Source organism: Hippopotamus amphibius, chromosome 3 (genome assembly GCF_030028045.1).
Source record: "Hippopotamus amphibius kiboko isolate mHipAmp2 chromosome 3, mHipAmp2.hap2, whole genome shotgun sequence".
Taxonomy (NCBI): Eukaryota; Metazoa; Chordata; class Mammalia; order Artiodactyla; family Hippopotamidae; genus Hippopotamus; species Hippopotamus amphibius.
This window is the reverse complement of record NC_080188.1, coordinates 41,824,429-41,840,220: the sequence shown is the minus strand read 5'-3', so window position 1 is coordinate 41,840,220 and position 15,792 is coordinate 41,824,429. Positions and strand designations below refer to the sequence as shown.

General features: G+C 35.5%; 1 protein-coding gene across 1 annotated transcript in view; it reads left to right on the top strand.

Annotated features, from left to right (window-relative positions):
* The first annotated feature begins 514 nt into the window (after nucleotides 1-514).
* LOC130849526 (UDP-glucuronosyltransferase 2B4-like) overlaps nucleotides 515-15,792 on the top strand; it is a 29,539-nt gene continuing 14,261 nt past the window's right edge. The window contains exons 1-2 of the mRNA XM_057728491.1: nucleotides 515-1,262; nucleotides 1,917-2,065. Coding sequence (XP_057584474.1) covers nucleotides 542-1,262; nucleotides 1,917-2,065 — 870 coding nt within the window. The 5' untranslated portion in view covers nucleotides 515-541. The remainder of the gene's footprint in view (nucleotides 1,263-1,916; nucleotides 2,066-15,792) is intronic.

Here is a 15,792-nt window from a genome sequence, read left to right as displayed (position 1 = left end):
CTTTCCCAAGCTTTGCTACAGGGCCATCCTCAGTTTTTGCATTTTGCATGGTTCTGCTTCTTCTTTGTTGTAGTCCAGAGCTTTCCCAATGTAATTTACATTGGTTTGTACTTGTCCATTTATTGTTTTTGTTGTTTTTTGAGGGATACAAGTGTTTGGAATTCCCAACTCTCCATCTTTCTGATGTCACATTATCCCTAACTCTGTGTCAAGGAGACTGCAGACACAAGAGCCTCTACTTGCCACTGTTGGTACACTAGTCTTCTCTTTCACATAATATAGTTGATATGCATGTGCAAGCTCATTGACTTTTAGATCAGTGGTAGCACTGACAAAACAATACTAAACATACTGTATAATCATGAAGTATTCTACACTTTGCCCCTTCACTTGATTTCCACAGCTGCTGACTATACACAAAATTTAGTAACTTAAGTTCTGGGAGTTAAATTTTAACTTCCTGATTGATTTCTCCTTGGATATAAATGTGAGCAATAGCAAAAGGATAGAGCATTTCTTAAAAGTATTGCATGGGAGCAAGATGTCTATGAAATGGCTTTCACTTCTGCTGCTACTACAACTGACTTGCTACTTTAGATCTGGAAGTTGTGGGAAGGTGCTGGTGTGGCCAGTGGAATATAGTCATTGGATTAACATGAAGACAATTCTGGATGAACTTGTCACAAGGGGTCATGAGGTGACTGTTCTAACATCTTCAGCTTCCGTTCTTATTGATCCCAATGAACCATCTGCTATTAAGTTTGAGACTTTCCCTATATCTTTAACTAAAGATGATTTTGAGAATATCACGAAACATTTGGTTGAGAAATGGACATATATGGCAAAAAATTCATTTTGGACATATTTATCATCAGTGGAAAATTTATTTTGGGAATTTTCCGACATGCTTATGAATACCTGTAAAGATATTGTTTCAAACAAGGAACTTATGACAAAACTACATGAATCAAGGTTTGATGTCATTCTTGCAGATGCTGCTGGACCCTGTGGTGAGCTGCTGGCTGAGGTACTTAAAGTACCTTTCATGTACAGTCTCCGCTTCTCTCCTGGCTATTCAATTGAAAAGTTTAGTGGAAGACTTCCATTCCCACCATCTTATGTTCCGGTTATATTTTCAGAATTAAGTGATCACATGACATTCATGGAGAGGGTCAAAAATATGATATACATACTTTATTTTGACTTTTGGTTCCAGACATTGAATGAGAAGAACTGGAATCAGTTTTACAGCAAAGTACTAGGTAAGCCATGTTTTCAGTTGGTAGTATGAAGTTCTAACTTTCCCAGTGCCTTGGAAGCTGAGTTTGTATAAAGTCATAGGAATTTGTCTCTTATAAGTGAAACAATGAAATGAAAATATAAAATGATCTCATAAATATTATGGAAATATTAAATTATAAGGCAGGGTATAGCCCTGTGGCCCATTACTAGTACAGGACGCCAGGAAGTCATAAACCACAAATTGCAGTACTTAGGGCAACTCCAAGCAATTTTACATCCAACTTACAGAACTTCATTTTTAACTTAAAAAGTCACTAGAAACCTCATAAAATGTCTTGATAAATGAAGACAAGTAGATTAAGGAATTACAAACAACATGTTTGTAGCATAAATATCTAAGTAGCATTTAGAAATTGTTTCTACCTGTGTAGCTCAGTTTCCATATTACATTATATTAATTACATTATATTATATTATACTATATTGTATATACTATATTATGATATATACTATACACATACATATATGTTTGCTTTATCAAAGAACAGACACATTTAAAAATCTTTGGTCACATCATTCCAAGCTCCTTTACAAAAATTACCTAATATATATATGGCAATATTCTCATTTGAGCTAACATTTGTTGCTGTTTTTGTTTTTGTTTTTTCTTTCAGGAAGACCCACCACATTATTTGAAACAATTGGAAAAGCTGAAATGTGGCTCATTCGAACCTATTGGGATTTTGATTTTCCTCGCCCACTGCTACCAAATTTTGAATTTGTTGGAGGCCTCCACTGCAAACCTGCCAAATCCCTGCCTAAGGTAACTTACTCCTCTTTGTTGTTCTTTTTTGACTTCACATTTTCAATAGGAGTAATTCTTCTTTGCTTATTTAGAATTTGTTTTTTAATTCATGAACTTTTTTTTTTATTGGAGTATAATTGCTTTACAATGTTGTGTTGATTGAGTCAGATGTGGGAAGCTGGATAAAATGGCCTTCCAATTAGAAACTCATTTATTTCTATACCAACACAGGTATCTGAATTTCATTATCATTGCAAAATAAAGTGGGATACCTGGGAAACTTTGAGAATATGTCAGTTAAATTAAGACCTTCATAATTTAATACATAATAATAAGGTATTCATTAAAACTAATTTTAAAATGATTAGAGTATTCCAGAAGTGAGTACTAATATAGAGAAATGGTATAGACAGTTTCTGCCACCAAAGACTCTACGTAGAAAGACAGAATACAAGCAAATAATAAAAAGTGATACAATAGGAAAGACCAAAGTGCTAAAGAAATGTCTAGCAGGAATCATAGAAAGTACCTCTGAGGCACTGATTAAGGTGAAATCTGAAGGATGTACGGGAATAGTAGAAGGGATAGGTCATATATGGAGAAAGATACAAAAGAAAAGCAGGTAGAGTAGTAATGACATTTTCAAAGAAATCCAAGTCTAAACAGTAAGAGGCTGAGTAAAGAGGTAGATGACGCTGGAGACATAAGTTGGAGACAGATAATTACAAGGAGTTTGAAACATCTAGTAGAGATATTAGGGAGAACCTTAAAAAGGTAAAGAAAGAGAGAGATGATCACATTTTTTTATAAAACAAACAACAACAACAAAAAAAAACAACCAAGATGCAGTCACTGGGTTGGATTGCAAAGGGGCCAGAGTGGGGAGGAGACCATTTAGCAGGGTGTTGTGAGATACAGGCAACAATGAGTGAAAACTAGAATACAATGTTCATAGAGATATGACCACACTAACTCTTATAATAATAAGCACCAACCTCATGCTATTGTCATGGGGAAAAATTTGATATTACATGTGAAACATCCACTGGCACACACACAGTGATCAAGAAGAAATATTAACTATTGTCATTATTGTTATTTTGTTACTATAACCTACTATCAAAACCCAAAGTGTGCCAGCCACCTATATCTAATTCCTAATTGAAATTGAAATGATTTTCCAAAACATCAAGATTATATTACCCAGCAAAACACTAGAGAGCAGAAATTCCATAGAGTGTTTAAAAAGTAAATTGTAAAAGTTTACTTAATTTAAAAATTAAGTTAATAAAAATAATTTAATAAATGTAATAAAATATACTCTAAATAAAATATAACATTTAATTTAAACTTTTTTATTTTTTTATTTTTTTAAATTTAATTTAGTTTTTTTAATTGGAAAATAATTGCTTTACACTCTTGTACCAGTTTCTGAGGTACACCAAGGTCAATCATCTGTATTTATACACATATCCCCATATTCTCACCATCCCTCGACTCCCCCCCACACTCCTCGTCTCAGTCCTCTAAGGCATCATCCATCATCGAGTTGATCACACTTTCTTATACAGCAACTTCCCATTGGCTATTTTACAATTGGTAGTGTATATATGACTATGCTACTCTCTCACTTCGTCTTGGCTTCCATTTCACCCCCTGCCCACCAAACCTCGAGTTCTCCAGTTCATTCTCTGCATCAGCATCCTTATTCTTGTCTTGTCACTGAGTTCATCAGTACCATTTTTAGATTCCATATATATGAGTTAGCATACAATATTTGTCTTTCTCTTTCTGATTTACTTCACTCTGTATGACAGACTCTAGGTCTATCCACCTCATTACATATAGCTCCATTTCATTCCTTTTTATGGTTGAGTAATATTCCATTGTATATATGTGCCACATCTTCTTTATCCATTCATCTGTTGGTGGGCGTTTAGGTTGCTTCCATGTCCTGACTATTGTAAATAGTGCTGCAATGAACATTATGGTACACATTTTTTTGGGATTATGGTTTTCTCTGGGTATATGCCCAGGAGTGGCATTACTGGATCCTACGGTAGTTCTATTTTTAGATTTGAAGGAACCTCCAAACTGTTTTCAAAAGTGGCTGTACCAACTTACATTCCCACCAACAGTGCAGGAGAGTTCCCTTTTCTCCACACCCTCTCCAACATTTGTTGTTTCTAGATTTTGTGATGATGGCCATTTTGATCAGTGTGAGGAGATACCTCATTGTGGCTTTGACTTGCATCTCTCTAATGATTAGTGATGTTGAGCATGTTTTCATTTGTTTGTTGGCCATCTGTATGTCTTCTTTGGAGAAATGTCTATTTAGGTCTTCCGCCCATTTGTGGATTGGGTTATTTGCTTTTTTGGTATTAAGCTGCATGAGCTGCCTGTATATTTTGGAGGCTAATCCTTTGTCCATTGTTTCATTGGCAACTATTTTTTCCCACTCTGAGGGTTGCCTTCTTGTCTTGTTTATGGTTTCTTTCACTGTGCAAAATCTTTTAAGTTTCATGAGGTTCTATTTGTTTATTCTTGATTTTATTTCCCTGATTCTAGGAGGTGGGTCCAAAAGGATCTTGCTTTGATGGATGTCATAGAGTGTTCTGCCTATGTTTTCCTCTAGGAGTTTTATAGTGTCTGGCCTTACATGTAGGTCTTTAATCCATTTGGAGTTCATTTTTGTGTATGGTGTTAGGAAGTGTTCTAATTTCATTCTTTTACATGTTGCTGTCCAATATTCCCAGCACCACTTATTGAAGAGGCTGTCTTTTTTCCATTGTATACTCGTGCCTCCTTTGTCAAAGATAAGGTGCCCATATGTGTTTGGGCTTACTTCTGAGTTCTCTATTCTATTCCATTGATCTTCCTTTCTATTTTTGTGCCAGTACCATACTGTCTTGATCACTATGGCCTTGTAATATAGTTTGAAGTCAGGAAGCCTGATTCCACCAACTCCATTTTTCCTTCTCAAGATTGCTTTGGCTATTCGAGGTCTTTTGCGTTTCTGTACAAATCATAAGATTTCTTGTTCTAGTTCTGTAAAAAATGCCATTGGTAATTTCATAGGGATAGCATTGAATCTGTAAATTGCTTTGGGTAGTACAGTCATTTTCACAATGTTGATTCTTCCAATCCAGGAACATGGTATGTCCCTCCATCTGTTTGTGTCATCTTTGATTTCTTTCATCAGTGTCTTAAAGTTTTCTGCATACAGATCTTTTGCCTCCTTAGGCAGGTTTATTCCTAGGTATTTTATTCTTTCTGTTGCAATGGTAAATGGGAGAGTTTTCTTAAGTTCTCTTTCTGCTATTCTGTTGTTAGTGTATAGGAATGCAAGAGATTTCTGTGCATTAATTTTGTATCCTGCTACTTTACTAAACTCATCAATTAGTGCTAGCAGTTTCCTGGTAGAGTCTTTAGGGTTTTCTATGTATAAGATCATGTCATCTGCAAAGAGTGACAATTTTACTTCTTTTCCAATTTGGATTCCTTTTATTTCGTTTTCTTCTCTGATTGCTGTGGCTAAAACTTCCAAAACTATGTTGAATAATAATGGTGAGAGTGGACACCCTTGTCTTGTTTGTGTTCTTACAGGGAATTCTTTCAGTTTTTCCCCATTTAGAACGATGTTGGCTTTTGGTTTCTCATATATGGCTTTTATTCTGTTGAGGTAATTTCCTTCTATGCCCATTTGCTGGAGAGCTTTTATCATAAATGGATGTTGGATTTTGTCAAAAGCTTTTTCTGCATCTATTGGGATTGATCATAAGGTTTTTATCCTTCAATTTGTTGATATGATGTATCACATTGATTAATTTGCGTATATTTAAGAATCCTTGCATCCCAGGAATAAACCCCACTTGATCATGGTGCGTGATTTTTTTAATGTGCTGTTGGATTCTGTTAGCTTGTATGTTGTTGAGCATTTTTGCATCTATATTTATCAGTGATATTGGTCTGTAATTTTCTTTTTTGTGACCTCTTTGCCTGGTTTTGGTATCAGGGTGATGGTAGCCTCGTAGAATGAGTTTGGGAGTGTTCGTCCCGCTATATTTTGGAAGATTTTGAGAAGGATAGGTGTTAGCTCTTCTCTAAATGTTTAATAGAATTCACCTATGAAGCCATCTGGCCCTGGGCTTTTGTGTGTTGGGAGATTTTTAATCACTGCCTCAATTTCCGTACTTGTGATTGATCTGTTCATAGTTTCTATTTCTTCCTGGTTCAGTCTTGGAAGATTGTACTTTTCTAAGAATTTATCCACTTCTTCCAGGTTATCCAATTGATTGGCATATAGTTGCTTGTAGTAGTCTCTCATAATCTTTTGTATTTCTGAGGTGTCCGTTGTTACTTCTCCTTTTTCATTTCTAATTCTGTTAATTTGCATCTTCTCCCTTTTTTTATGATGAGTCTGGCTGATGGTTTATCAATTTTGCTTATCTTCCCAAAGAACAAGCTTTTAGTTTCATTAAGTATTGCTATTGCTTCTTTCCTTTCCTTTTCATTTATTTCTGGTCTGATCTTTATGATTTCTTTCCTTCTGCTAGCTTTGGGGTTTCTTTGTTCTTCTTTTTCTAATTGTTTTAGGTGTAAGGTTCAGTGGTTTATTCAATATTTTTCTTGTTTCTTAAGGTAGGACTATATTGCTATAAACTACCATCTTAGAACTGCTTTTGCTGCATCCCATAGGTTTTGGGCTGTTGTGTTTTCATTGTCATTTGTTTCTAGATATTTTTTGATTTCATCTTCGATTTCTTTAATGATTTCTTGGTTGTTTAACAGTGTATTGTTTTGGCCTCCATGTGTTTGTATTTTTTGCAGTTTTTTCCCTGTAATTGATATCTAGTCTCATGGCATTGTGATCAGAGAAGATGTTTGATATGACTTCAATATTCTTGAATTTACTGAGGTTTGATTTGTGACCCAAGATGTGATCTATCTTGGAAAATATTGCATGTGCACTTGAGAAGAAAGTGTATTTTGTCATTTTTGGATGGAATGTCCTATAAATATCAATTAAGTCAAGATGGTCGGATGTGTCACTTAAAGCTTGTGTGTCTTTATTTATTTTCTATTTGGATGATCTGTCCACTGATGTAAGTGAGGTGTTCAAGTCTCCCACTATTATTGTGTTACTGTCCATTTCCCCTTTTATGACTGTTAGCATTTGCCTTATGTTTTGAGGTGCTCCTATGTTGGGGGCATAGATATTTACCATTGTGATATGTTTTTCTGGGATGGATCCCTTGATCATTATGTAGTGTCCTTCCTTGTCTCTTGTAATAGTCTTTACTTTCAAGTCTAATTTGTCTGATATGAGTATTGCTACTGTAGCTTTCTTTTGACTTCCATTTGCATGGAATATCTTTTTTCATCCCTTTCCTTTCAGTCTATATGTATCCCTTGGTCTGAAGTGGGTTTCTTGTAGGCAGCATATAGAAGGGTCTTATTTTTGTATCCATTCATCCAGTCTGTGTCTTTTGGTTGGAGCATTTAATCCATTTACATTTAAGGTGAATATTGACATGTGTGTTCCACTTACCATTTTCTTAATTGTTTTGGGATAGTATTTGTTGGTGTTTTCCTTTTCTTGTGTGTCCTACTTAGAGAAGTTCCTTTAGCAGTTGTTGTAAAGCTAGTTTGGTGGTGCTGAATTCTCTTAACTTGTGCTTGTCTGGAAAGCTTTTGATTTCTCCTTCAAATCGGAATGAGATTCTTGCTGGGTAGAATATTCCTGGCTGTAGGTTTTTCTTTTTCAAGACTTTCAGTATATCCTGCCATTCCCTTCTGGCCTGCAGAGTTTCTGTAGAAAGGTCAGCTGTTATCCTTATGGGTTTTCCCTTATATATTATTTGTTGCTCTTCTCTTGCTGCTTTTAATATTTTTCCTTTTGTTTAATTGTTGTTAGTTTGATTAATATGCCTTGGTGTGTTTCTCCTTGGGTTTATTCTGTATGGGACTCTCTGTGTTTCTTGGACTTGGTGAATTATTTCCTTTCCGATGTTGGGGAAGTTTTCCACTATAACCTCTTCAAATATTTTCTCATACCCTTTCCTTTTCTCTTCTTCTTCTGAGATGCCTATGATTTGAATGTTGGTATGCTTTATGTTATCACTGAGGTCTCTGAGACTGTCTTCTATTCTTTTTATTCTTTTTTTTTCTTTTTCCTGCTCTGTGGCACTTATTTCCCCCATTCTATCTTCTAACTCACTTATTCATTTTTCTGCCTCAGTTATTCTGCTGGTTATACCATCTAGAGTATTTTTAATTTCAGTTATTTTGTTATCCATTGCTGTTTGTTTGTTCTTTAGTTCTTCTGAGTTCTTATGAACTGTTTCTTGTACTTTCTGTATTTTCTTATTGAGATTTTCTATCATTTTTACTGTCATTACTCTGAATTCTTTTTCAGGCATTTTTCCTATTTCCTCTTCATTTATTTGGTCTTTTGGGTTTTTTTCCTACTCCTTTGCCTGTGTGGTGTTTCTTTGTTTCCTCATGGTAGTCCAAACTTCAGGGGTTTCTTGTCCCAGCAATAGAGGAGTTTAAAAAAGACTGTCCAAGCCCCAGACTGATGGCAGAGTGTTGAGTCAAACAAATACTATGTCTAGGAAACACATACATATATAAGACACACAATTACTGCATCCAATATAACATAAGGCACTAAAAAGACCTGACAGAAGAACACCAGTATGCTATCAAATATTCAAAGAGAAAACCAACCAGAATTCAAAACCAAAACAGAACAAAAAAAAAAAAAAAAGCAAAAACAAACAAACAAACAAATAACACCACACATACACAAACACAAATCCAGGGAGATATTGAAAGCTAGGATCAAATATAAAAAAGAGCTAGAGTACCACCAGACAGAATGGAGATTCTAAGAATGAAATTAGACAATTATACTAAGAACTAAGATAAAGACAAAAACCTAATATTAAATACCAGGGTGGTGTGTCATCTGGAGAATAGAGCAAGGAGTCTGAGCAGATCGATAGTGTTGCTTATAAGTATGTTAAGTTAAAATAAACTAAAAATGGATGGATGACAGGGCAACAGAAGAGTGTAGTGTGACTGGAAATATGCAAATAAAAAGATAGAAATAGAAATGTATAAAAGATAGAAATGGAAAGAAGGTAGGAGAGATATATATAATCAGTACTACAAAAACCTTAGCTAGAAATAGAAGTATATAAAAAGGTTAAAATAAAAATAGAATAAAAAATATGTTATAAAACTTGTAGATCCATTAGGACCAAGATCGTATTTAATAAAGAAAAAAAAAAAAAACTAGAACTGATCCCAGAATGGACCGGTTCAATGGAATTGATACTAATATTTCTGTTTTCTTAGAGTCTCAGCTGTAATTGTCCTTCTATTCACCTTGGGTTTTTTGCATTATTCTGTGACCAGCAGAGCTTCCTTTATTGTTCGTCTGTAAGCATTGGTGTGTGGAGAGGGAGAGGGTACAATAGTGGCTCCTTCCCCTGGAAGTGAGTGAGCAGTGGTGCACTGTCGTTTCAGTAGGGCTTGGAGGTCCTGTTGCAGAGGGACTCCGGTGGCTCAGGTGTAAACAGAAAGTCTCAGAGTTGGGCCTCTCTCTGGGATATTTTTTTCTCATCTGCCTCCCTGTTGCAGGCACTCTAAGCCTGCTCTCTGCTGCCTGCTGGGGTTTTAAGTCAGCCCCGCCCGAGGGCCTGAGGGTCCTTGTTATGCCTGTGTGCCTTAGCTTGGCCCACAGGGGTCCCTCCTCTGCCCATTGCAGATGCCAAAAGAGAGAGAGAGAGGCTATGCCCATGGCTCCTCCCCCCACCCATGAGCCAGCAGCATCCAGCTGCCATCATGGCTGGGCAGCTCTCAGGGACAGGCACTCCTCACTGCAGGTCTCTTCCCTCCTGTCCTCTCGGTCTGTCTCCTTACTGGCAACAATGTTTCTCACCCTGAACCAGTTCTCCAGTTCCCACGCTCCCACTCCTGGACCCTCTGTTTAGCTGTGAATCAACATCTCAGTCCAGGAACACTGAGCTGTGGTGCAGACCCTCCATGTGTTTCTCACTCCCTCCCATCTGCCACAGCTCAGCTGCTACACTCTCTTTGATCCATCTTAGATGCCTCCCTACCAGTTATGTCAGGATCCTTGCAGTCCTTTCTGGTGTCCGAGGTCATCTGCTGGTGTTCAGTTGGTTCTCTGTGGGAATTATTGCATCTTCTGGTGCATTCCCAATGCATCTGTGGAGAGGGATGCATTCCACGTCCCTCTACTTCACCGCCATCTTTTCTCCCCTAATTTAAACTTTTTTAATGTTAAGAATGTTTTAAGATTTGGGCAATCAGATGAGCAAGATGAAAGGCTAAAATATTTTTTGTAAGGATTGAGACTCTTCACCAGTGCTCTAGATAAAATGAAGACCCTTCTTCAACAATATAAATGTATGCCTTAATAATGTTTACAGCCAAATTCAACATTACTTGCTTTTGCACCAGCATTTAGACCATTCTTCATTTGAAATCCCAGTGTTTGACATCTTACAACATAAAAGAGATAACCTGATCTCTCAGAACAGGTGTTTTCTGCCTGCACTAACCCTATAGAAAGCCTCAGTAAAGCGCCCTTAAGGAATACAGGTCTCAACATCATCGATGCATGACAGAATGAGCACAGAGAGCCTACACTGCATATTTAAGAATGATAAATTATGCTCATATAATAAAGAGCAAATAATTTCTACCACTTGAATCTAAAACTACCTGTAGTTTCAAATTATCAAGAATTTTATTTATAGGAACTATTCCTGATGAAGGAAAGCAAGAATCTAACCTGTTTCAAATTAACTTAAGACATAAATAGAAAGCAAACACTCTTTAGCCAACTTTTTTGTGGTCTCTTAATAGAGCACTTTGTCTACTCTTTATTGGTGGCAAAATGAAACATATCTTTTTCAAGGGTAAAATTCAATATCTGTTTGATTGCAAGTTGTTTGGGTTATCTATGGTAATTTTAACAGTATCTGAAGCCTGAGATAAGATAAAATTCTATGCTATCTAACCCTATTTTTGAATCATTTCCACTCTCTCATTTCAGGGAAGTGATAGTGTTAGTAAGAGGGGAGGTTTGGAGAGGAGGAAGAAGGATAAAGAGAAGCATGAAGAGTAGTATAATCATGATAAATTAGTAATAGTCGCTGTTGTTATCAAGTTGAAGAAACAAGATTTAATTCCAGGTCAATGATTGTGAAGACTTCATTGTATAAAAAAAAAACTGTTCCTTCAAACTACTAACTCCTCCAATAATTATTAGATTCTCAGAAAATTTCTGTACTTTTTAGAGAATTAGGTTATTTGGCAAAATGCATCAAGAATCTTAAAAATCCTTATAGCTTTTGGCTTCATGGTATATTCATATGAAACTACACAGAGAAAAATAATCAAGAAGTGCAAACACAATATTTTGGGCAGTAATTCAAAACCGTCAACTCTGGAAATAATAAAAATAAAGCAATAGTTAAATAATTTATAAATGTGCATATCACACCATTACAATCATTTTATCAAATAATAATTACATGAAATCAGCTATAATATTAGGTTTAGTTGGAAAATAATAAATATAATAAGATCATAATTTTCTTGTAAGACACAAAAGAATATAAGCTGTAATTATAATTTTCAAAATACATATCATAATGCATATTTAATTATAGGAGTAGAATAAAGATAGAATGAAAGCACAAATTTTAGTATAATGTCCTCAATGTCCATTCAAGTTGTTGAAAATGATAGGATTTCCTTCTTTCTAATGGGTGAATAACATAACCTACTGAGTGTATGTGTGTGTTCATGTGTGTGTTTGTGTATATATATCACGTCTTATGATATGGATTCATCCATTGATGGGCACTTAATTTGTTTCCCTTGGCTACAATGGATATTGTTGCAATGAACACAGGGGCACATATAACTCATAGCCATCTTGTTTTTATTTCTTTTGGTTATATAGGCAGAAGTGGAATTCCTGGATCATATAGTGGATCTATTTTTAATTTTTTTAGGAATCTTCATTTTGTTTTCCATAAGGGCTGAACCAATTTACATTTCCCATTGACAGTGTAAAAACATTCAATTTTATTCATATTCTCACTAACACTTTTATCTTCTTGATGGTAGACTTTCTAACAGGTGTGAGGTGATACCTCACTGTGGCTTTGATTTTCATTTCCCTGATTAGTGATGTTGAGCATCTTTTCATACATTCATAATACCTGCTGGCCATTTGGATTCTTCTTTGGAAAATACCTGTTTTGTTCATCTACCTGTTCTTTAATCAAATTTTTATTGTTGTTCAGTTTTATGAGTTCTATATATATTTTGGCTACTAACTCCACATCAAATATGTGGGTGCAAAAATTTTCTGCCATTCTCTAGGTTGTACCTCCATTTTGTTGATTGTTTCTTTTGCTGTGAAGACTCTTATGAGTTTGATGTAATCCCACTTGTTGAATTTATTTCTTTTGTTGTGGTTCTGATGTCATATCCCAAAAAAATTATTTTCAAAATTGCTGTCAAGGAGCATCATCTCTATGTTTTTTTTTGTATGAGTGTTATGGTATCCGGTCTTATGGTTAAGTCTTGATAAATTTTCAGTTAATTTTTGTAAGGGTGTAAGATACGGGTCTCATTTCATTTTTTTGCATATGTTTATCCAGTCTTCTCAGAAGCGAAAGAAGTAACTGTTTTTTCCCCATTGGGTGTTCTTGGCTCTCTTGTTGAGTTTTGGCTGGCTATATATGCAGGTATTTAATTTTGGGCCCTGTGTTATCCTCCATCGGTAGGTGTGTATTTTTAGGACAGTACCGTATTGTTTTAAATACTATACTTTTGTAGAATAATTTGAAATTTGGAGGTATGATGCCTTTGACTTCAGGTAGAGTGGACATTTTAACAATATTAATCTCCTGATCCATGAACACAGGATGTCTTTCCATTTATTTGTGTTTTCTTCTATTTCTTTCAATAAAGTCTTATAGTTATCACTGTACAGATCTTTCACTTCATTGGTTACACCCGTTTCTAGTTATTTTCTTGGTTTTGATTCTATTTTGGATGGGGTAGGTTTTTCAGCTGTTTCATTATTAGTACATACAAATGAAACTGATGTTTATATGCTGATTTTATATCCTGAAACTTTACTAAATTTGTTGATTTGTTCAGGTTTCTTGTTAAATCTAAGAGATTTTCTGTACAAAAATTCATGTCCTCTGCAAAAAAAGACAATTTTACTTCTTCCTTTCTGATTAGGATGCCTTTTATTTCTTTGTCTTGCCTAGTTGCTCTAGCTAGGACTTCTAGTACTATGTTGAATCAGTGAGAGAGTGGGCATCCTTGTTTTGTTCCTGATCTTAGAGAAAAAGCTTTTAAGTTTTCACTGTTGAGGATAATGTTAGCTTCGGGTTTGTATATATATCGCATTTATTACATTGAGCTATGTTCCTTCTATACCCAATACATAAGGATTTTTATCATGAAAGAATGTTGTAACTTGTCAAATGTTTTTTGTACATCTATTGATAGGATCAAATTATTTTATATTTCATTCTATTAATGCAATGTATTACAAATATTTATTTGGGTATGTTGGGCCATCCTTGCATGCCCAAGGATATATCTTATTTGGTCATGGTATATAATCCTTTAAACGTATTCCTGAATTTGGTTTGCTTATGTTTTGCTGAGAATTTTCACATCTATATTCAGTCTGGATATTAGCCTATAATCTTCTTCTCATGTAATGTTCTTATCTATTTGTTATCAGGGGAATACTGGCCTTATAGAATGAGTTGGAAATTTTCCCTCCCTCCTCTTTAATTTTTTGGAAGATATTTTGAAGGACTAACATTAATTTTCTTTAAATGTTTCATAAAATTCATCAGCGAATCCATCTGGTTCTGGGGTTTGTGTGTTAGGAGATTTTCAATTTCTGATTCACTATCTTTACTCATTATGAATGTTCAGATTTTCTACATTTTCTAATTTAGTCTTAGTAGGATGTGTGTCTCTATGAAGTTATCTACTCTCTGGTATGTAATTTGTTACCATATAATGAATCATAGTAGTCTCTTATGACCCTATGTATTTTTGTAGTATCAGTCATAATGTCTCCTATCTCATTTTTGTTTAAAGCTCTTTATTGGAATATAATTGCTTTACACTCTTGTGCCAGTCTTTGCTGTATAACAAAGTGAATCATCTGAATTTATACATATATCCCCACATGTCCTCATAGTCCCACGACTCCTTCCCACACTCTTTATCCCATCCCTCTAAATCATCACCCATCATCAAGTTGATTTCCCTGTTTTATGCAGCAGTTTCCTGTCAGCTATCTGTTTTACATTTGGTAGTGTATATATGTCAATCCTATTCTCTCACTTCATCCCAGCTTCCCCTTTGCCCTCCACCCCATGTCTTCAAGTCGGTTCTCTACAACTACATCTTCATTCTTGCCCTGTCACTGCGTTCATCAGTGCGACTTTTTTTAGATTCCATATATATAAGTTAGCATATAGTATTTGTTTTACTCTTTCTGGCTTACTTTGCTCTGTATGACAGACTCTAGGTCCATCCACCTCACTACAACTAACTCAATTTCTTTCCTTTTTATGGCTGAGTAATATTCCATTGTATATATGTGCCACATCTTCTTTATCCATTCATCTGTTGGTGGGCATTTAGGTTGCTTCCATGTCCTGACTATTGTAAATAGTGCTGCAATGAACATTATGGTACATGTTTCTTTTTGGATTATGGTTTTCTCTGGGTATATGCCCAGGAGTGGCATTACTGGGTCATATGGTAGTTCTATTTTTAGTTTTTTAAGGAACCTCCAAACTGTTTTCCACAGTGGCTGTACCAATTTGCATCCCCACCAACAGTGCAGGAGAGTTCCCTTTTCTCCACACCCTCTCCTGCATTTATTGTTTCTAGATCTTTCAATAATGGCCATTCTGACTGGTGTGTGGTGATACCTCATTGTGGCTTTGACTTGCATTTCTCTAATGATTAGTGATGTTGAGCATCTTTTCATGTTTCTGTTGGCCATCTGTATGTCTTCCTTGGAGAAATGTTTATTTAGGTCTTCTGCGCATTTTTGGATTGGGTTGTTTGCTTTTTTGGTATTAAGCTGCATGAGCTGCTTGTATATTTTGGAGATTAATCCTTTGTCAGTTGCTTCATTGGGATATATTATCTCCCATTCTGAGGGTTGTCCTCTTGTCTTGTTTATGGTTTCTTTTGCTATGCACAAGCTTTTAAGTTTCATTAGGTTCCATTTGCTTATTTTTTATTTTATTTCCATTCTTCTAGGAGGTGGGTCAAAAAGGATCTTGCTTTGATTAATGTCATAGACTGTTCTACCTATGTTTTCCTCTAGGAGTTTTATAGTGTCTGGCCTTACATGTAGGTCTTTAATCCATTTGGAGTTTATTTTTGTGTATGGTGTTAGGAAGGGTTCTAATTTCATTCTTTTACATGTTGCTGTCCAATATTCCCAGCACCACTTATTGAAGAGGCTGTCTTTTTTCCATTGTATACTCGTGCCTCCTTTGTCAAAGATAAGGTGCCCATATGTTTGTGGGTTTATCTCTCTGCGCTCTATTCTGTTCCATTGATCTACCTTTCTATTTTTGTGCCAGTACCATACTGTCTTGATCACTGTAGCCTTTTAATATACTCTGAAA